Below are 23341 nucleotides of genomic sequence, written 5' to 3' on the forward strand. Positions count from 1 at the left end.
CACACACAGAGCACTACTTGCTGACTTATGCAAGATGTTCCAAAACACATGAAGTGGGAGGAGAATCATCTCCCTCCATCATAAACACCCCTCCCCCTTCTCCCTCCCCCATCCCGTTCCCCCTTCCCCATCCCATTCCCCCTCCTCCCCCTTTCACCCTCCCTGCTTCCCCCTTACCCCCTCCTCTCACCATCCCCACCTTCCCTTCATCCACAGGCACCAACTGCCCCCCTCAGTTCCAGCTTAGTTGCTCCATATTCCAGCATCTGCATTCAAGTCTCCTGGTTATTTGCCAAATTAGTTTTGTTTAGAGATACAGCGTGGAAACAGGCCCTTTGGCCACCGAGTCCGTGCCGACCAGCAATCACTCTTTCATACTAGTTCTATCCTACACACACGAGGGACAGTTTACAATTTACAGAAGCCAATTAACCTACAAACCTGCACGTCTTTGGAGTGCTGGAGGAAACTCCCGCAACGCAACCTCTCCAGCCCGTGTCGCGGGGTTGGAACGACCTGGAGCGGGGCCGTACACCGTCCGGCGCGGCCTAAAATGGCTGTGGGACTTACCATCGCCCGCCTGGGGCTTCAACATCGGGAGAAAATGGTGCAGGGGAGTGAAAAGACTTTGCCTTCCATCACAGTGAGGAGGAGATTCACTGTGATGGATGCTTGTGTAAACCGAATTGTTTGTATGTCTTGTAGAAATTGTCTCTGGTTGTATGGCTGTGGAAACAAAGTTTTGTTTGAGCCTCACTGAGGTTCAAATGACATGTAATAAATATTCAATATTCAATTCAAATCCCGCATGGTCACAAGGAGAACGTGCAAACTCCTTACACACAGCCCCCTTAGTTGGGATCAAACCCGGATCTCTGGCTCTGTTATGGCCCTGTCCCACTTAGGAAACCTGAACGGAAACCTCTGGAGACTTTGCGCCCCACCCAAGGTTTCCGTGCGGTTCCCGGAGATTGCCGGAGGTTGCAGGTGGTTGCCGGAGGTTGCAGGTAGTGGAAGCAGGTAGGGAGACTGCCAAAAGCCTCCGGGAACCGCATGGAAACCTTGGGTGGGGCGCAAAGCCTCCAGAGGCTTCCGTTCAGGTTTCCTAAGTGGGACAGGGGCATAAAGCAACAACTTTATCGCTGCGTCACTGTGCCAAATTGGAGTCAGTTGTCAAGCTCCATCTGCCCCTCCACATCAACGTGCATTAATGATGGACATAGGTGCAGGAGTCCATTCAGCCCTTCGAGCCTGCACCGCCATTCAATATGATCATGGCTGATCATCCAACTCAGTATCCCGTCCAGGCCTTCTCTCCTCCGTACCCCCTGATCCCCTTAGCCACAAGGGCCACATCTAACTCCCCCTCTTAAATATAGCCAATGAAGTGGCCTCAACTACCCTCTGTGGCAGAGATGGACATAGGTGCAATCCTGTGTACAATCTTGTGTACATTCTCCAGGATTCTCACCTCCGTAGTATTCTGCGATACCAACCAACTGGATCAGTCTGAAGAAGGGTCCTGACCCAAAACATATCTCTCCATGTTCTCCAGAGATGCTGCCTGACCCACTGAGTTACTCTAGCCACTTTGTGCCTATTTTGTAAACCAGCATCTGCAGTCTTTGTTTCTATAGTGGATGTGCCTATGTTCTCTATATCAGTGTCTTTATTCAGTAATGATATCTCAGATGCCGATGTTACTTAATCCTATTAGTGCTTTCCAATACAGTCAGCAGTGATGGATAGCCACTAAACAATGTTGTTGACCAAGATAAAGGAAGTGAAAAATGCACGTTTATAGAACAGATTGCATTTGTATCATCACATCAATTAGACCTTGGCGACTCGACAGGAGTCCTGCCAGATAAACTCTGACACTGATGACATTAGGAGGTGTTCTCAAACATTGGTCTGTGAAGAAGGGATCAAGGAAAAACTCAGGAATAATGAAGCACGGATGGAGCGGAAGGGAAGATCTCAAGATCAGAAGAGAGACAAAAAAAGCTGGAGTAACTCAGCGGGACAGGCAGTATCTCTGGAGAAAAGGAAAGGGTGACGTTTCAGGTCAAGATGCACAACATCACCCATTCCTTCTCTCCAGAGATGCTGCCTGTCCCGCTGAGTTACTCCAGCTTCTTGCGTCTATCTTTGGTTAAAACCAGCATCTGCAGTTCCTTCCTACACATCTCAAGACCAGATGGCTGAAACAAAGGTCATCACTGGTTTATCACTGGGCCACAATGGAGAGCAGATTCCCAATGCCAGAGAAATTGATTGGAATAACTTTATTGTTACATATGACAAGTTACAGTGAAATTCTTTGCTTGCATACCCAAGGGATGTAATAGTTGCCATATAAAGGGTGAAAAGCAAACGAAAAGCAAACAGCACTGACACAACATGAGAGTTTATTTTTAGTTTTACAGATACAGTGTGGAAACAGGCCCTTCAGCCCACAGAGTCCACGCCAACCTTAGGTCACCTGTTCTATCCTACACAGTAGGCCACAATTTACAGAGGCCAATTAACTTACAAACTTGCATGTATTTGGAAGGCGAGAGAAAGCCAGAGCACCCAGAGAAAACCCACACGAGCACAGGGTGAACGTGCAAACTCCATACAGATGGCACCCGTAGTCGGGATCGAACCCGAGTATCTGGCATTATGAGGCAGCAACTCAACCACTGCACCAGTTGTGCCGCCCAGTTATTAATGTGATCCAACTCAAGGAAAGAAGTGAGCAAAGCTTCACTAATGCATGGAAGCCATCTTGTCTGAAGATGGAAGCCATCTTGTCCACTTGGTGGACTCCCCCACTTGATCCAATCAGCCTTAGTATTTTTTTTTTATATACAGTGAAGATGTTAGTTACACAGAAATGTTAGTCCCACCAAACACTTTGAACTGGTCGAGCTGATATTTACATTTGAATTAAATGGTCTGCAAACGCCTCGATGATATAAATACATCATTTCTACACACATGTATTTTGCATTTCCTCTATCTTGATCAACAACATAATTTATTATCACTTGAAATAAAGCAGCTTCAATTCTTATCATTTATGCAACACAAGCATGTATCTTTCTGAATGAAGATGGTTTTTAACCTTCAGTTAGCGGGAACCAAATAAAAACAGGTCAATACAAAGTAAATTATGGCAAAAAGAATTAAATTTACTCTCATTCTCCAGAGGATTAGTGACACAGTGCAAAGTAAACCTCTCTCTTTCAAAGGGCTATCTGTTTAGATCTTTTTGCTTTGGTTTTCTTCCCAGAGACCTTCGATGTTTATTTAATTCCCATTTGATAGCACTGTAGAATATGCTTCCCCTGACATGCATACCAGTTCCCAGCAATGCAATATGCAAAAATGGCAGACCATTTCATGGCGCAGTGGCACAACAGTAGAGTTACCACCTTGCAGTTAGAATTTCATTGTTTTATCTGGGACATATGACAATAGAACACTCTTGGCTCTCTCTTGACTCTCTGTTACAGCAACTGAGATCCGAGTTCGATCCTGGTTATGGGTGCTGTCTCTAAGGAGTTTGTATGTTCTCCACGTGACCACATGGGTTCTCTCTGGGTGCACTGGCTTCCTCCCACATCCCAAAGACATGCAGGTTTGTAGGTTAATTGGCTCCCGTAAATTGTCCCTCGTGTGTAGGATAGTGCTAGCGTATGGGGTGATCGCTGATCGGCAGGACTCAGTGGCCGAAGAGCCTGTTTCTACACTGCATCTCTAAACTAGACTGGTAGTGATAGGTGGCAAGGGAGAAATAAAAAGTTTACATCCCACTCTCCCCCCCCCCACTGTGTGTTGGATGCTTTAGTGCAGAGAAGACAGTCAGCAATGTCGTCAAACCAACACTTAACACACACATTGAATTCCTTTCTTCATTATTTTAAATAGAGGCATTAATCAGTTTAACTTCATGTTTCTATTTATAAAAGAAGCTGAGATAGTAAATTGAAATGTGCTCCAGTGCTAGTCAATAACTTGCATTTTTTTTTTAAGGAGGGTTTATATCAGTCGTTATCCTGGAGTTATAGCACGCACTTTTTGTTTTAATTGTAATTTAACATCTAGTCCAGCTAGTGTCTGCTCTGAACTGAGCAGCTGACAACCAGGGAAAGTCCATGTGACAGCTTGGAAAGGCAGCTGACAGGAGGGAATAGATCCCATTGGAGCTGTTATGGGTTAGCACCTCATTGCAGCAGAGGCATCGATTGTGAACAGTCTCGCTGCACCCCTAAAAAGCTAATACAAATAAAAGAAAGATATCCCTGGAGTCTGCGAGAGCAGGAGTGGAAGACGACTCACAGGTGGATTACCTGGCTGCAGGCCACGGAACGGGAAAGACTACGAGTAGGATTAGCGCATCAATGAAGGACAGCGGCTCGGTGGTGGAGGGAAAGAAGCTCCAGGTCTGTTCTTGTGGTTGGCAGAAAGTAACAACAGCAAAGGGCCTCAGAATACATCAGGGATAGAGGAAGTGCTTGTTGGAGGGAGTGCAGGGAAATCACATTGAGCAGTACTTCTTACAAAGTCAGTCACACCAGTCGAGTGAAGTCCAGCAATGGGTAGAAAACCACAGTTCGCTGGATATCATTGCTGCTGTTACTGATGAGGAGGGAACAAGTGCTGTAGAGGGGGATGTACTACAGGTGGTGGTGAGGGTAATCTGCCAGTCAGGGTGAAGAACAGTGGGCTGAAACCTAGAGTTAAATGGCCTAGGGCAAGTGAAAGGAAGGAATGGGAAACGGTTAATATTGATTTGATAAAGGCGCTATAGAGTCTGAACGGGGCAGTGGAAAACAAGTTAGATAAGATGGGAGAGTTTATTTATCAATATGGTGTGGACAGGTTTGGTGTTATTGAGAAAAAGAAAGTGCAGGTTCTACAAGTGTTTAGATCTAGACCAAGTTCAAGTGAGTTTAGTGTCATGTGTCCCTGATAGGACAATGACATTCTTGCTTTGCTTCAGCACAACAGAACATAGTAGGCATTGACTACAAAACACACGAATAAATAAACTGATAAAGTGTAAATAACAGCACTTTATTCTGAGCCAGGTTTAATACCCTGAGATTAATAGCCAGAGAGAGAGAGAAATCAAAGGATTAGTGAAGGAGTGGAGACATTTGAGAAAGCAGTGGAGAAAGGCTACAGTTGATGAGAGAGAGGGAATTAAAGTTTTGCAAGATGAGTTCACAAATCAGTTAGCAATATTAAGGATGGCCAAACACCTTAGGAGAAAAAGAAAGAAGAAAGAGCGAGTCAGGTCAGTATTTTATAGGGATCCATTTAAATTTGTTAAAAGAATGTTTAGTCAGGGAAAGAGTGGAAAGCTCAAGGCTGCGAAGGAAGAGTTAGAGGAATATTTTAAAAGGACATACTCGGATCCAGAAAAGAAATGGGGAATGGTTTTCCCTCCAGGTATACCACCCTTAGGAGAGATAGAGTATGTTAGATGTTTTGCTATCGAAGTGGAAGCAGTAATAAGGCGGGTAAAGGCATCTTCGGCCCCAGGGCCGAATGGAGTATCTTACCGGGTGTATAAAAGTGCGCCTGATGTGCTTTGATTCTTGAGGAGGCTCTTGCGAATAGTTTGAGAGAAGCAGGTCATACCAAGGGTTTAGCGTAGAGCTGGGGGAATTTTCATTCCCAAGGAGAAAGAGTCTTCAGAGTTAAGTCAGTTTAGGCCTATATGTCTCTTAAATGTAGAAGACAAGATTTTCTTTAGCATAGTAGCACAGAGGCTGGCAAGTTGTTTATACAGAAAGGTTAATGGATACCACCATGCAGAAAGCAGGTACGCCAGGTTTTGAAGGTTGCTTAGAACACATTTGCGTAACATGGCACCAGATTCAGACAGCCAAGCTCGAGAAGAGAGTTTTTTTATGTTATGTTTTTGGACCTGGCAAGTGTGTTTGGATCTGTACCATATAGTCTTATTTGGAGTGCTTTTGATTACTTTAGAGTTCCAGGATCAATAGTAAATTTAGTGAAAGCATATTTCCAAGATGTCCGAATGTGTTTTAGTACACAGACTTTACGACAGCATGGAAGCCACTAGAGATGGGCATTATGGCAGAGTATAGTATTTCCCCATTAGCATTTCCAATGGCGATGGAGCAAGTGATTAGAGCATCACGGTGGCAGAGAGATGGCAGGACGGACTGCGCCTCCCTCGAATCAGGGCCTATATGGATAATATGACCTTGGTGACTACAACAGTTGCTTGTACAAGAAGGTTGTTAGAGAAGTTAAATGATAATCTTAAATGGACTAGATTGAAGACTAAATCTAGTAAGTCAGAGTATTTCTTTGGCAAGAGGGAAGGTAGTAGAGAAAAGGTTCTGTGTAGATGAAGAGGAAATCCCGTCTATAATGGAGAAACCAGTTGAAAGTTTGTGTAGGTGGAATAACAGGAAGTTGGATGACACTGAACAGGTTCAGCAACTTAGAAAGGATGTTACTGACGGGGGCGACCCAGAAAGGATAGATGAGGTGGAATAACGTTGGATGACACTGAACAGGTTAAGCAACTTGGGGGGGGGGGGGGGGGGGGGAGGTTCAGGGGGGTGGTGGGTTGAGGGTTGGGGGTGGGGTGGGGTAGGGGGGGGGGGGGGGGGGGGGTGGGGGGGGGATAGGGGTTGTGTTGGGTTGTGTTAGTTTGGGTTGTTGGCCTAACTCAATGAAACACCAATGAAGGGAAGTGTCCACTTGATAACCCCAATGATATACTTGCATCTACAAGATTAGGTTTTTTTAGGGGTTTTTTTTTTAAAAGAGAAAATGGTTTTGGGCTTGGTTTTCTTAGTCGAGCGCTTATCCCGGAGTTATAGCACATACTTTGTGTTTTAATTGTAATTCAATTGTATTTTTAATTCACAAAGGTCTAATTGAAAATGTACTATTTAAAAACACCATATCTCCACTCCATTTGAATCTTCAGGGAATTCAATTTTGGGAGGGGGGGGAAGAAAATCTTGAGCAAACGCTGCAGGGTACTGAGCTTTCATTACAACTGGCCAATCCTGACAAAAACTGGGAAGGCTGGCTATCTGAATCCTGAGGATTTAGACATGTATAACTAGTGTGTATATGTGCATTTTCATTGATCCATTTGGGTACATATGACAATGAAACCTTTTTGACTCCCACATCTGCAGTCTTTTGTTGTAGATGTTAGACTTTAGAGATACACCATTGAAACATCTACCACTGAGTCCGCGCTGACCATTGATCACCCCTACACTAGCACTATCCTACACACTAGTGACAATTTACAATTTTAGCCCACAAACCTGTTCGCCTTTGGGGTGTGGGAGGAAACCAGAGCACCTGGAGAAAACCATGCAGTCACAGGAAGAAAGTACAAACAGGACCATTGTCAGGATCGAACCCGGGTCTCTGACAGCTGTAAAGCAGCAACTCTGCCGCTGCACCACTGTGCCGCCCAGTAACGAGGCTCTCTCTACTAAAACTGATTGGCACATCCATCAAACTAGACACAAACCACTAGATTCATTTTCCTTTTGAACTAATGACTAGCCAACTAATCTCTACAATTCACAACTATAATTTGTAAATGCCTGGAAGCAATGTGAAGATCCAATGTCTAGTTTCAGTTTAGAAATCAGTCCACACAAACATAGGGCAAGATAAAAGTAAACAGATTTATTTATCTTGCCTTTCCCTTACTCCATGAGCTCTCTGTTCATGCGGCAGGCCATTAATGTCAGCGGTGAAGGATGGTATAGTCTGTTGTTCCAGCACAATGTCTGACTCTTTAGTTTTGTTTAGATATACAGCGCCCTTAAGACCACAGAGTCCAGCAATGCCCACACACTGATACTATCCTACACACATTGGGGACAATTTTACATTTGTACCAAGTCAATTAACCTACCAACCTGTACGTCTTTGGAGTGTGGGAGGAAACCAAAGCACCTGGAGAAAACCACACAAGTCACAGGGAGAACTACGAACTTTATACAGACAGCACCCGTAGTTGGGATCAAACCCGGGTCTCTGGCGCTGTAAGGAAGCACATCAGCTGTGCCACCATGCCGCCCTTGTAAGTTTTGAAAGTTGTAGTTGAATCAAGATCAAACTGATCAAGTCGAGTTCATTGTCATATCCACAAGTAGAGCAAGGTCAGATACAATTAAAATCTTTCTTGCAGTCTGAAGAAGAGTCCCGACCCAAAACCTCACCTATCCATGTTCTTCAGAGATGCTGTCTGACCAACTGAACTACTCCAACACTCTGTGTCCGTTTTTGTTAACCAGCATCTGCACTTCCTCGGTTCTACGCGTTTTTGGCCAAACGTGGGCGTGTGGGACTAGCATAAATGGGGCATCTCGGTGAAGATGGACAAGTTGTGCCAAACGACCTGTTTATGTGAAGTATGACTATGTATTCATTAAATTATACACATTACATTAGATACACAACTTAAACACTTTTGCCCTATTCCTCCTTGGCTGGTTAATCAGCAAAATTATTTTGCCAAATATACATATACATATATACACATATAAACACACACATATATAAACACATATACATATATATATACATATACATATATATACATATATATATATACACATATATACATACACACACATATATATATATATACACATACATATATATATATATACACACACACACACATATATATATATATATATATATATATATATATAAGATAGTATTATATACATATAATTTTTGTAATCATATATATTTATCATTTATCATAATCCTTCTTGACTGGTTAATCAACTGGCAGCTTGGGCTGTCAACACTGGTGGGAGAAAGCAGGAGAATGGGATTGAGAGGGATAAATAGATCAGGCATGATTGAATGGCAGAGCACACTCAATGGGCCGAATGGCCATATTTGCTACTGCTTCTTATAGTCTTAGCTAGGTTCTCCCTGAAGTGAAACAGAAAGGCGAGAAAGCTGATGCTTTACATTACACACAGTGCCTGGACAATAATCCTCCTCGTCACAGCTTCCATTCCCCGAATATACAGTGTGACTGGTATTTGATTTATTATTTCAAGGTACACTGTGGTAAATCACAAATGGATTATTGATTTTGCCATCAATTACAGAGTAACTGCAGGACCTGCACGGACCAGTTGGCTACTCGATATAGTGGTGTTCCTATATCACCGCAACATTTTACTGCCCCGATATTAACTGAGTATTATTTTATTCTTTGCTCCTTTATGCGTATCTTACCCCTGCAATTGTACCAATGCAATTCAGTTCTACAATTGGGCACGGCAAAACATCCACACTCTTAAAAAGCGAGAAGTTTGCTCAAACTTGCAAATTAGAAGGGAGAAGGGTTCCGACCCAAAACATCACCTATTCCTTTTCCTCCAGAGATGCTGCCTGACCCCGAGTTATTCCAGCATTTTGTGTCAATCTTTGGCATAAACCAGCATCTGCAGATCTTTGTTTCTTCCTTCTAAACTGGATTTATCTGTAATAATTGCACATGATGAGTTTCAGCACATATCAAATCAAACGCCTTGATAAAAGATAAGGTATCACCTACTCCCAATTCCTTCATCTCTGCCGCATCAGCGCCCAGGATGAGGCTTTCCATACCAGGTCATCGGAGATGTCCTCATTCTTTAGGGAATGGCGGTTCCACTCTTCCATTATAGATGAGGCTTTCACTAGGGTCTCCTCGATATTCCACAGCTCCGCTACAGCGCCCCCTACCCCCATTCGTAACAAGGACAGAGTCCCTCTTGTCCTCGCCTTCCACCCCATCAGCCGTCGCATACAACATATAATCCTCCAACATTTTCGCCATCATCAAAAGGATCCCCTACTGGCCACATCTTCCCATCTCCACCCGTTTCTGCTTTCGGCAGAGATCATTCCCTCCCTGGTCAACTTGTCCCTTCCAACCCAAACCACCCCCTCCCCAGGTACTTTCTCCTGCAACCACAGGAGATGCAACATCTGTTCCTTTACCTCCCAGCCTCAACTTCATCCAAGGACCCCGACAGCCTTTCCAATTGAGACAAAGGTTCACTTGCACCTCCTCCAACCTCATCTACTGTATCCGTTGTTTCAGGTGTCAACTCCTGTATATCGGCGAGACCAAGCGCAGGCTCGGCGATCATTTCACTGAACACCTTCGTTCAGTCCGCCTTAACCTACCTGATCTCCAGGTTGCTAAGCATTTAACCCTTCCCATTCCCAATCTGACCTTTCTGTCCTGGGCCTCCTCCATTGTCAGAGTGAGGCCCAGCGCAAATTGGAGGAACAGCATCTCATATTTAACTTGGGTAGCTTATTCTCCAGCAATATAAACATTGACTTCTCTAACTTCAAATAGCCCTTGCTTTCCCTTTCTCTCCATCCCCTCCCCTTCCCAGTTCTCCCACCAGTCTTACTGTCTCCTACTACATTCTATCTCTGTTCCGCCCACTCCCCTGACATCAGTCTGAAGAAGGGTCTCGACCTGAAACGTCACCCATTTCTTGTCTCCAGAGATGCTGCCTGTCCTGCTGAGTTACTCCAGCATTTTGTGTCTATCTTGATAAAAGTCTCACAGCACAGAAATAGGCTCTTCTGCCCATCCAGGCCATGCTGACCATTCTCCCCCGCTGCCTACACTAATACCCTTCTATTGTCTTGCAAATGACTGTTGAAATGCACTTCCCCTGATAGTATAGTCGGCCCCCCTCGGTCATGACTGACCATGGGTAATGCATCCTAGTTTGCAGGTGATGTGTGGTCGGATGCAAGCCTGGGCGATGTCATATGGAGGACAGGCTGTTGCCCATGCAGCACATTCCCCCCCTCTCCACGTTGCTGATCGATCCAAAGGAACAGCAGGGCCATTACAGTTGGGGAGATACAAAGAGGGGAGAACTCCAAGTGGGGTTTTAACCAGCGTTTCATGAAGTTGCAACACTTATTCTAAGTGTCACCAACTTATGAAAGCAAATATGCCACATGTGTTCTTCAACACTGTGTTATTCTGAATTTAAACTTGATAACTCCCTTAGATCCTGCCTGACCAGACATTCAAATATATCCAGATGTTAATACCCATGGAGATTCAAGAAATTGCAGATGCTGGAATCTTGAACAAGGCAATCCATTCAGGGTGGAGCAGTGGTGCTGCGGTAGAGCTGCTACCTTACAGCACCAGAGCCCTAGGTTTGATCCTGACTAAGGGTGCTATCTGTACAGAGTTTGTACATTCTCCCTGTGATTGCACGGGTTTCCTCCCAAATTCCAAAGAAGTGCAGGTTTGTAAGTTAATTGGCTTCTGCAAATTGTCCCTAATGTGTAGGATAGAACTAGTGTATGGGGTGATTGTTGGTCAGTGCGGACTCGGTGGGGAGAAGGCCTGTTTCCATGCTGTGCCTCAAAAACTAAAACATTCCCTTCACAGATGCCTGACCTGCTGAGTCTCTACAGCACTTTATATTTAGACTAGAATAAGTGGGACCCGTTGGGTCCCAGCTTCACATGGGAGAGCTGGTCCCCCAAACGCAATATTCCACCTCTCCACCAATTCCAATATGCACACACATACACACACCCTTCACCTCACACACACACCCACACGCAGACTCACTCACATACACTCACAGACTCACACATACAGATGCACACACAGCCGCACACACACACATACACTCTCGCACAATAGACTCACTCACACATACACTCATTCCATATATATATGACAGTAAACTTTCTTGAATCTACTCACATGGCTTAGTGCGGCCTCTCCACTGCCGCAGTCAGCTGCACTTCTGCAATCAGCGTGACCTCTGCACTTCCCGGAAATTACGCATTCAACGTGACCTGTCCACTAAGTGGAAGTCACAAAATGAGCGGGACTTTTGGACTAAACACAGTCGGACCTAATAAAGCAGTTATTCCTTCCAAACACAGTCAGACCTATTAAAGCATTGCAGTTTCAAGCACAGGCTGGGCAGCAGGCCAAGCAACTCATGGCATTGTCATTTCATCTCTAATTAAGCATTCCACTTTCAAGCACAGGTAGGCCAGCAGGCCAAACAACTCATGGCATTGTCATTAAGGGCTAACAAATTATTTATTGCAAGTACATTGCAGACTTACAGTTCAGTTAATTCACAGCTTAGAATGACAGTCATGGCCTCTCCCTTGTGATATTGCAGAGTGACTGACACGTCCAGGCATCCGGGATTTTATAGCCCCCCCCCCCCCCCCCCACCTCGGAGGAGGCGTGAACAATTGTGGCGATTGACAGGCGAGAGGACCAATCAGCTGATCTCAAGGTTTTTTTAAAACACACATAAAACTTTTTTATTTTTCATCGATGTGAAAAATCGGGCTGGCTCAGCGAAGGAGGTGGGTAAGATGGCCAAAAATCACAGCGATACAGGGTAGCGTTCTTTCTAAAATCAATATACAGTGCAGACAGGAAATGGTCAAGATGAGACTTTTAATTATATAGATGATACTTGCACCCGCATTACACTCCCACAATGACAGACAATACAAAATGAAGCTAGATTTTAAAAGCAATCATAGGTTATTGGGATGGTGATGGACTAACATAGGCAGAACACTCATAATCCATAAGAAAGTGAGAACCAGGCTCAAAAGGACATTTGTCCCACTCCTATATTTTAGGCCTTACAATCCCTTCAGGGATTACAGTGCTGGACAAAACTTAAACCAACCCCATCGAGCAAATCCGATTTCCTCCCACATCCAAACGATGGGGAAGGTCCAAGATGGTGCCCAACCCAGGCGATTATTTGTGTGCTAATCACAGAAGTGGATCTGCAATCGCACATTCCAATTGCTCCACTCCTTTAAATCTCTCACTGTGGACGGCTCGGTTGTAATCATGTATCGTCATGATCGGTAGGCACGCAACAGAAGCTTTTCACTGTACCTCAGTACACATAGCAATAAACTCAACTTAACTAAAACTAAACTAAACGTGAAGGTTTATAGGTTAATTGGCCTCTATAAATTGCTCCTAGTGTGCAAAGAAAGATGATGAAGTGGAATAACAGAACTGGTGCGAATGGTTGATAAATGGTCAACATGGACTAGATGTGCTGAAGAGCATGGTTCCATGCTTTACCTCTAAACTAAACAGTCAATTCACTTAGCAGTTTGCTGTCGTTAGTTGACAACACAGATATCGTACGAAATGAAACTAAACAAAATTGCAGATGTTGGAAAACTGAAATAAAAACCAGTAGTTCAACAAGGATCTCAGCCCGAATCTCAACCCCAATCGTCACCTATTCTTTTTCTACAGAGATGCTGCCTGACTGGCTGAGTTATTCCAGCATTTTGTGTCTGTCTTCTGCAGAAAACACTCGTCGGGTTAGGCAGCATCTGCAGGAAGAGAAACAGTTCACACTTCAGCTTCATTGGAATAGAGGAAGGGTGATGGACTCTGATAAGGTGTCTGTGGAAACCATGATCTAATCATTGGGTATGTACAAATACTGCCTCATAAACTCATAAATAATCCCATTTCAGTTTTGAGCATTTAATGCCAAATTATTGGAGTCACTTCATATTTAAGATTCATTATTTCTTATGCATGGGAAAATGTATTGAACATGAACTGATAGGAGAAACATGCCAGGATCCTGGCAGGCTAGTAATAAATATGTTTCAAATGGTCAAATTTGAAGCAATGCTCTTCACAGGTACACATTTATATTCACTCACTTCATTGCTCATTAATGATCACCTCCATGGTATGAATGTAAATAACCCTTATTGCACCAATAGCCCAGGAGATAATCTTTAAGCAATGTCGCTCCTTATATCACTTCAGATCTCGGCATCCTTCCCATGCTTGGCACCGTTTGCTGCAAATTCACAAGTTATAAGGCATTGTGGCAGAAGTAGGCCATTCAACCCATCGAGTATTCTCCGCCATTTGAACATGGCTGATCTATCTTTCCCGCTAAACCCCATTCTCCAGCCTTCTCCCCATAACCTTTGACACCCATACTAATCATATACGTCCACTTTAAAAACACCCAATGACATGGCCTCCAAAACCATCTATGGCAATGAATTCCAGATTCACCACCCTCTGGCTAAAGAAATCCCTACTCATCTCTTTTCTAAAATGTACGTCTTTTCATTCTAAAGGGCCTGTCCCACTTAGGTGATTTTTGCGGCCACTGTCGGCGACTGTCATAGTCGTAGCAGGTCACTGAAAAACCGGCGACTGGACCTCCCCTATGACAATGTCTACAAAAACCTACCTCCTAGTCGACGTCAAGCTACTGACAACCGTCGACCCATAGGACGTCCACCAATGACCACACCTACGACAACCTACGTCCACCCACAACTAGGCAAGACAATTCAGTCGCCGGTACCTGTCGCCGGTTGACGTAGGTAGTCGCCAATGGAATTCACCGAAGTTAGCACCGGCGACAACCTACGTCATCCCACAAAGACCCAGACTTGCCAATGTCACCAAACACTATCTTTAATCAGATTTTATCTCTCATTAAATATAACCTTTATCCTCTATCTGTACGCTGTGGATGGTTTGATTGTAATCATGTACAGTCCCCTCGTTGCATGGATAGCTCGCAGACAAAAACACTTTTCACTGTACCTCGGTACAGGCGACAATAATACACTATACTAAAGATTCTGTCATACACAATCAGGGGTCACGTTACAAAAGAGAAAGATGGACCAGAAATCAGCCTATGCTGAGGGGCAACTGAATCACACAAGCATCTGCAGAGGCTGGTTTACCAAAAAAAAATCGACCAAAGTGCTGGAGTAACCCAGCAGGTCAGTCAGCACCTCAACTGAATCTCAGACTCTTTGCCTTGTCATTTGCCAAAGTTTGCCAGTGCCGTCAAACACTGATCAAACATTAACCCATACATTCATGGGATTATTCTCGTAAATATTTTTTAATGTTATGCAAATCAAGTAAAGGTCAGACCAGCCGAGATGCAGGGATCTGAGTAGATGTCATCAACCTGACACATTATCTCGGTTTATTCTTCCAAATACCCAGCCTGACCCACGGAGTATTTCTGGCATTTTCTGTTTTATTTTTATTTTGTAGTTCAACCACCTGGTGTATTGTGCTTTTGATTTTTGGATAATCCAACATTTACTTTTTCTTTGTACTAATTGCTAGGTCTATTGAACTCAATTTGCCTCTTAAAAAGATTTGGAAATGTTTCCATTTATAGCATCTTACAGAACCTCACAATGTCCTCCAGAATCAGTCATACAGTGTGGAAACAGGCTCTTCGACCCGAGTTGCATACACTGACCAACATGTCCCATCTACACTAGTCCCACCGGTTGACATTTGGCCCATATCGCTCTAAACCTATCCATGTAACTGACTAAAAGTTTCTTTAAAGTTGCGATAGTCCCTGCTCAGCTACAGAGATTCCTACACCTCCTACAGAGGTTTATAGTGGATAACCTGTTTTGATACATAGTGGTGCAGCGGTATAGCTGCTGCCTCACAGAGACCCGGGTTGAGGTAATGTATGTGCGGTGTTTGTACATTCTCCCCGTCACCGTGTGGGTTTTCTCTGGGTGCTCTGGTTTCCTCCCACATCCCAAAAGACGTACAGGTTTGTAGGTTAATTGGCTTCGGTAAATTGCCCCTAGTGTGTCGGGAGTGGATGAGAAAGTGGGATAACATGGAATTAGTGTGCGAGTGATCGATGGTCAGCGTAGACTGGGTGGGCCGAAGGGCCTGTTTCCATGTTTTACAACGCCAACTTTTTGCAATGCAAGATTTTTTTTTGCTTCACAAGATCTTTATCACAACAACATGATATTAATCAGCTATCCCTTTTATCAATGTTAAGTAAAGAATAAATATGCAGAACAGTACACGCATGATAATTGGCACACTACAGCCCCGTATTATTAATTGACATCAACAAAATTAATTTGGTCACTTCATAGCATTATTAATATTGGGCTGATAGAGGGAATGAGAGAGTTCAGTAATAGTGAGGAGACCAAGGAAACAAAAGGTTGAATTTCTCACCGTATGGGCTAATGGAAGCTTTAATTAATGTACCTAAAAATCCTTAAGGATTTTGACAAAGTGAATAGAGAGAAACCTTCCCCACAGCTGGAAGGGTAAGTAACCAGCAGAATGCAGATTTAATTTAGTGAGCTAAATAAACAGAAGCTTCAGGAGAATTTGTAGTAATTTCAGCGAGTTATAATCTGAATCTGAATCTGATCTGGTTATAATGATCCTATAGTGATATAAAGAGTGTTGGATAGTGTCGAGTGTAGAAGTTGGAGGGGGTCATGTTACAGTATAAGAAGTTGATGAAGCCACATTTAGAATATTGTGTTCGGTTTTGCTCACCACATTATAAGAAAGATGTTGGCAAGCTTTAAATGTTCAGGGAAGATTTACGAGGATGTTGCCAGGACTCGAAGGACTGAGCTATAGGGAGTTGTGCAGGCTAGTGCTTTATTCTTTGGAGCGCAGGGGGATGAAGGGAGATCTTATAGAGGTTTACAAAATTGTGAGAGGAATAGATTGGGTAAAGGCTCAGAGTATTTTGCCCAGAGTAGGAGAATCAAGAACCAGTTGGTCAGCATGGGCCAGTTGGGTCGAAGGACCCGTTTCCACATTGTATGACTGTGACTCTAGAGGTCCAATTGTAAAAGGGAACATTTGCGAAGTACTTGAACAGAAAGGAGACTGTGTGAGTGTGGGGGAAGAGTATGTTGCACTGAATACATTTTAAAAAGAGTCATCACAGACATTATGGGCTGAACAACTTTGAACTCTGGCTGCAGAGATCACGCTCAAATCAAATGTGCAGATGCTGCAAATCCGAAACAAAAAGCAGTAAAGTGCTGGAGACAAAGGGAAATGTAGATGCTGGAATCTTGAGTCAAACACCAGGTGCTGGAATAACACTTCAGCAGGTCAGGCTGTGGAGGGAAAGGACAGGCGACGCTTCAAGTCAGGACCCTTCTTCAAAGTAAACAGGACTGACCTGAAACATTTCCTTTCTATTCCCTCCATAGATGGACAGTGGTACAGCAGTATTGCTGCCTTACAGCACCAGGGACCCGGGTTTGATCCTGAGTGTTAGTCTACGGAGATCACTGGTCGGTGCGGACTTGGTGGGCCGAAGGGCCCGTTTCCACGCCGTATCTCTAAACTAAACTAAGATACTGCCCGACCCATTGTTATTTTAGAACTTTGTATTTCACATTAATTCTCTAGCCACTGAGAATTTCTCTTTCTAAGATGCTGCCTGACCTGCTGATTTCTGAGGACTTTCTCATCCTATTCAACAAGAAGTAGGTTTAGTCATTCGGTTTTGTGTTCCGAACAAACAACAGTGATATTAATTAGCCTCTACACCACAGAGTTAATAGTGCAATACACCCATGTGCTTCACACAGGTGTTCAGGTAGAACAGTACACAGTCACTTATTAGGCACAAGGCCAGTGGGAGAGGAGAGGAGAGGAGAGGGAACTGGGGTCAGGGCCCCTGGAAGCAAAGGTGGATGGACAAGCAGAGGGACGTTGGTTCGCTGGCCGATCCACACATACAAGGAAGGCGATGGCTGGAGGCGTGTAGCAACCTGGGGCTTGTCTGGAAAGGGTACCGCCCATGTGGACTGGACTTTGAAAATGCTGTCAAACCATGGTGCCTCTTGCATGCAGGCTCCATTGTACTTCATTGTCACCTGTACCTAGGTACAGTGAAATTCATTTTTGTTTTGCATACTGTTCAACAAAAATCTGACTATACATAGACACAATCATTCTTAAATAGAAGTGTAGGAATAGTGTACACTTTGCTAGTCAGGGATATGCTTAGGTATGGCAATGCTGTACAACATTGTAAGAAACTAATTTCACTGTGCGTTTTCAAGCGACAATAAAACCACTATTGAACCTTGAGAGATGAGGGAGGTTTCAAGTGAAGTCGTTTTAAGGAGATATCTAGACACAAAAAGCTGGAGTAACTCAGCGGGTCAGGCAGCAACTCCGGGGTAAAGGAATCGGTGACGTTTTGGCGTGGAGACTGTGGGTCTGGAGCCGAGCTTGGAGCTCAGTCTGATGAACGGTCTCGGCCAGAATCGTCACCTATTCCCTTTCTCCAGCGAAGCTGCCTGAACCGCTGCGTTACTCCAGCATTTTGTGTCCATCTCCGGTTTAAACCAGCATCTGCAGTTCCTTCCTGCACATCGTTTTAAGCAAAGATATCTTTGGCTTTAAGGCGAAGTAGCGACCGGGGGCGGGGAGGAAAAGGAAGTGATTTGGGAACTGAATTGCAGAGTCCATAATACGGGCAGCAAAAGGCATCGCCAACGTTACAGCGATATACAAGTTTAATACGAAACAGGCAAATGTCCGAGGCTTCAGATCTGGGCGAGATAGAGAGGGACACGGATTATAGTGTGGAATTCCTTCTCAGAGCGCCCACGGCGTTAGAACAAGTGACGATTGCCTTGCAGTGTTACTGCGTTATATATGCTCAAAATGCAGTGAAGGATCCTTAATTATCTGAAACTGTTCCAGAAATACCTGCAACAGCTCCGTTACCCAGTTTTAACTTTATTTGGACTCTTATTCCACATGCGATACATTTCTGACTGACAGAGGTTATTTTTTTTCAAACTTCTTTACAAGACTTCGACGAAGACTTAATTACATTTCTGAACTTTCGCTACCCTATCAACAAATATCTTCACGTCCTCCTGTGAAGTGTCCTTCTACGCAAGAACTGGCCGACTCAAAAATAAAAATCAGAGCCGAGAGAACATTCTGTAAACGTATTTACAAATATTAAACGGCAGGTCAGGAGTAACGGGGAGAATGGAGTTAGGAGGGAGAGATGCACCAACCATGATTGAATGGCGGAGTAGACTTGATGGGCCGAATGGCCTAATTCTACTCTTGTTCCTTGTGACATGTATTTCGTTCAAAGCGCGGAACTTCTCTAGTTGCAGGACAAGAGGTAAATGGCATTGGCACTTGATAATGCTTGGTATCCACGAACCATACACAGCCAGCGTGTTAACTACCTGTTCTGGGTGGCCTGTTGAACATCAGCGCCTGTGTTTTGCAATACACGAGAAGGGCGACATCTCTCAACGTTAATATACCCCGGGACCAGTGGATGCTCCAGGTGAAATCAATTATCCGATTGACTAATGTTCAACGCCACTACTTCCCAAATTGTGCTTTCAGTTTGAACAAAGTACAAAAAATAAACCTCCAACTAAGAGCCGGGACTTCAAAGAATCACAACTAATTAAAACATCCAAAAAGCTGAAAGACAAATTAATTGCCACGTCCAAATGTATCTGATATTATTTTTTTTTGTTGCAAATATCGCCAAGTTTTTTTTTCTCTACTTTTGCCAGCAATTCAATTCTGGCTCATTCCACTCCTATTCTGTATTATGTTTTTTTTGTGTGGCGAAGTATATTCCAACAGTTGCATCGTACATCAAAAACGTATCTAAACATTCGCTTAACGACCACAGCAATTCGCAAACACAACCGCTGATATTCTGCAAGGTAGGAAAGGGCAAAGTGACCGGTGAACTGAGTTGACCGGCTGAAACACATCTCTTCATTGTGTGTGTGTTTTCATCCCCTCTTTTCAGCACCCCCGCCCCCGACTCCCGACCGCTTTTCCTTACCTGATCTCCCGACTCAGTAGATTTATCCAAGTGCTTCTCTTTGTAAAGGGACCATAGTCCAACGTTGGGCAAGAAAATCAGTGCCACGATTACCAGGCCGGTCATCTGCAAGAAACGCTTCTGTTTTCGCTTCATCCCGAGGACGAGGCAGCTGTTCTTTTCCTTTTTCCCTCTCCCTCTCTCTCCGGACTATCTCCAGGCGAGCGAGCGAGCTGTGACCGGTCCTGGAGTTCGAGTAGAGCAAACCGCTCCGGATATTGAATGGCGAGTCCAACTTCTCTCGGCCAACGAGCCAGCCCACCCCTGGATCAGAGCGGGGGGAGGAGACCTGCAAAGCCAAGAGACACGATCTCAACCAAGAGGCACCTTACAAAAAATATAAGAAGAACTACCAAATACTTGGACAGCTGAAGGTCCTGGTGACCAATGTTCAACTTCTCTCTACACGTCCCCGCGCGGAGATGGGTATCAAGTGTTGGAATAGTTAACAGTTGCACAGTGGTCCTCTTGAACTAAGGGGTTAAGTGAGAATTGGGGAATGAGAGACGCGGACATGAGAGGTAGTCCTTGCTTAATCTGGGGCCGGGACCCCTGCTGTTCACCAACACCAGGTGTATTCACTTATCAAACGGTGCGACTGCATTCGCTCCAGATTCAAGTCACTTGGCTCCGACTCCCGGAGCTGTCAAACGCTCTCTCTCTCTATCTATCTATCTTTCTCTCTCTCTCGTCTCTCTCACACACACCCGCCCTCACCCCGCCACTGACTGCGTGGTCCTACGCTGGTCTATTATTTTCAAAATTAATCCCGTACTAGACAAATGTTGTCAATGTAAAGTGCCCCGGGGTTTAGGATCCTCACGGGTCGCGTCTTAAGGATGGAGCCCAGCGTTGTTTGATGTATCAGGGACTGGTTTCTATCGCACCTCCACACACACACACACTCACTCCCCTTGCTTGTAAATACACACGTGAGGACTCGCATGCCAGGTTACCTGAACAGAGAGAGGCAAGGCCAGAGCGGTCCCGCCGTCGGTCGCAAGAGATCCTCACAAAGCCGGGCGGGGAGACGGAGACGAGTGGAGGAATGCAAGGATGGATTCAATGTCCTCTCAGCTCTGGGCATCTCTCCCCTCGCCCAACGGAGCAGCCCTGTCGGAAGGCTGGTACGAAATCCCGAGCACTGACAGAGAGAAAGAGAGAGAAAGGGCTGACGCAGGGAAACGGCGTCCCGGCCCCTGGGCTTAAAACACACCGCTACAGCCAATGGCATCTGCAAAAAAAAAGAGGGGGGAGGAGGGGGGTAAAAAGAGTTAGCTGTATCCGACCGGGGGGAGAGGGGAAATAATGGGGGGGAGAGAGACACAGACAGGGAAGGGGGGGGGAGACAGGGAAGGAGGGGGGAAATGACAGGGACGGAGGGGGAGGGGGGGGGAAAGAGAAAGAAAAGGATGGAGAGAGAAAGGAAAGGGGGGGAGAGAGAACTCGAGGGGGAGAGAAAAGGAAGGGGTAGAGAAATCGAGGGGAAGAGAGAGAGCGAGAGAAAAAGGGGAGGTAAAAAGGGGGTTGAAAGAGAAGGGGAAGAGAAATCAAGGTGGAGAGAGAAATGGGAGAAATAAAAATATGGGGGAAAGAGGATAGGGGAGAGAAAGGGAAGAGTAGAAAGATCAAGGGAAGTGAAGGGAGGGGGTGTTGAGGGGGAGAAGGGAGAGAGAGGTGGGGAGGAGAGAGTAGATGAGAAGGTAGAGAGAGATGGGCATAGAGAAAGAGAAAGATAAAAAGAGAGCAAGAGAAGGGGTAGACAGAGAAAAGGGATGGAAAGCGTGAAAGGAGGGGGCAGAGAGAGAAGAGAGAGGAGAAAGGAGAGAGAAGCAGGAGAGAGAAAGGAGTGAGCGAGAAAAGGGGCAGAGGAGAAAAATGAACAAAGAGAAGGGGAGAGAGAGAGAGAGAAGAGGGAAGAGAAAGAGTGGAGAGAGAGAAAGAGAAGGGTGAATGAGAGAAAGAGAAGAGGGTGTTGGGGTTATGGGGAGAAATCAGGTTAGTGTGGTTGAGAGGGAAAGAAATATCAGCCATGATTGAATGGCGGAGTAGACTTTTGCTCCTATAACATGAATAAATGAGAGAGGGAGAAAGATGGGGGGGGGAGAAAATCCCAAAGGGGAGAAGGGAGAGAGAGAGAGAGAGATGGGGGTAGAGAGAGAAGGGGAGAAAGAGCAGGGGGAGAGAGAGAGAAGGGAAGAGAGAAAGAAAGGGGAGGAAATAAATGGAGCAAGAGAAGGGGGAGAGAGAAAAAAGGGGGAAAGAGTGAAAGGGAAGGGGGCAGAGAGGGGAGAGAGAGAGAGAAAGAGGCGACAGAGAACGTTGGAAAGAAAAAGGAGAGAAAGAAGGTGAGGGAGAAAAAAAGAAAGGGGGGTGGAAAGAAAGAAAGGGGATGGAGAGAAAGAATGGGTAAAGAGAGAGAAAGAGAAGGGGGAATGAGAGAAAGAGGTCCATGACAGGGTTTATGGGGAGGGTAGGAAATTGAGGTTGAGAGTGAAAAATAGATCAGCCATAATTGAATGGCGGAGTGGACCTGCTCCTATAATGTATGAACAAAAATATAGGGAGAGAAAGAAGGGGTAGAGAGTGAGGGGGGCAGAGAGAAATAAAGAAAGAGGGGGGAAAGAGAGAATGAAAAGGAGAGAGAGAGTGAGGGAGAGAGAAATAAGGGGGGGGGAGAGAATGGGGTTAGAGAGGAAGAGAAGAGGAGAGTGGGAGAAAAAGAGGGGTGTAGAGAGGGAGAGAAGAAAGAAAAAGGGAGAGTGGGGTGGAGAGGAGGAGGAGAGAGAAGGGGAAGAGAAGGGGGGGAGAGGTATAGGGGTGGATGGGGGGCATGGGTGGGGTGGGGTGGTGGGAGTAGGGGTGGGTTACAGGTAGGGGGTAGGGTAAAGATAGAAAGGGTTGTGGGGTATGGATAAGGAGGGGAGGGTAGTAGGGTGAAGATAGAGGGGCTGGGGTGATGATTGAATGGATGGGTGTGGGCTCAGGGCTCCTCCAGTAACTACTACTAGCTTGAGAAGACTGCTTTTAAGATTTTTGGAAGGCGTTTCACAGAAGTGGTCATTTCTTGTACAGAGCTGTTTGTACTTGTAGTAAGATTTCGTCTGTGACACTTCCCAGTATAAATAACCAGCTGTGTTTTATTTTGGGAATATTCTCTCTACTTAACACCCTTTCTAATTTTGATTATGGATTTTCCTTAACCTGTTTTTTTTCCACCTCTCTTTCAGCCTCTGCCAGTCTCTCTCTCTATCACAGTCTTTCTCACACTTTCTCTCAGTCCCCCCCTCCCCAGTCTATTTATCTCACATTCCCTCTCTGTCTCTCTTTCTCTCTCTGTCTCTCTCAGCCAGTCTCTCTGTCTGACATTTTTTTCACTCTGTCTCAGCCTCTCCATCGGCCTCTCTCCCAGTCTCTCTGTCCTTTTCTCTTCCCTCCTTCTCTCCTCTTCCCCCTCCTCCCCTCTCCCCCCTCGATCACTCTCCCCTCTCCCCTCTCATCTTTCTCTCTCCTCTCATCTCTCCCCATCTCTATTCCAATCTCTCCCCCCTTTATCTCTCCCACTTTAT

At 45.0% G+C, this 23341-nt stretch overlaps 1 protein-coding gene across 2 annotated transcripts in view; it reads right to left on the reverse strand.

Annotated features, from left to right (window-relative positions):
- galntl6 (polypeptide N-acetylgalactosaminyltransferase like 6) overlaps positions 1-21005 on the reverse strand; it is a 799191-nt gene extending 778186 nt beyond the window's left edge. Inside the window, exons 1-2 of one of the 2 annotated variants that reach the window (XM_055632320.1) lie at positions 20729-21005; positions 19734-20061 (exon numbers count right to left, since the gene is read on the reverse strand). In XM_055632320.1, the coding sequence (XP_055488295.1) occupies positions 19734-19868 (135 nt within the window). In that variant the 5' untranslated portion in view covers positions 19869-20061; positions 20729-21005. Of the gene's footprint in view, positions 1-19733; positions 20426-20728 lie in introns of those variants that run through there. The other variant, XM_055632321.1, reaches the window with a different exon arrangement.
- Positions 21006-23341: the final 2336 nt, after the last annotated feature.

This window comes from Leucoraja erinacea, chromosome 3 (assembly GCF_028641065.1).
Source record: "Leucoraja erinacea ecotype New England chromosome 3, Leri_hhj_1, whole genome shotgun sequence".
Taxonomy (NCBI): Eukaryota; Metazoa; Chordata; class Chondrichthyes; order Rajiformes; family Rajidae; genus Leucoraja; species Leucoraja erinaceus.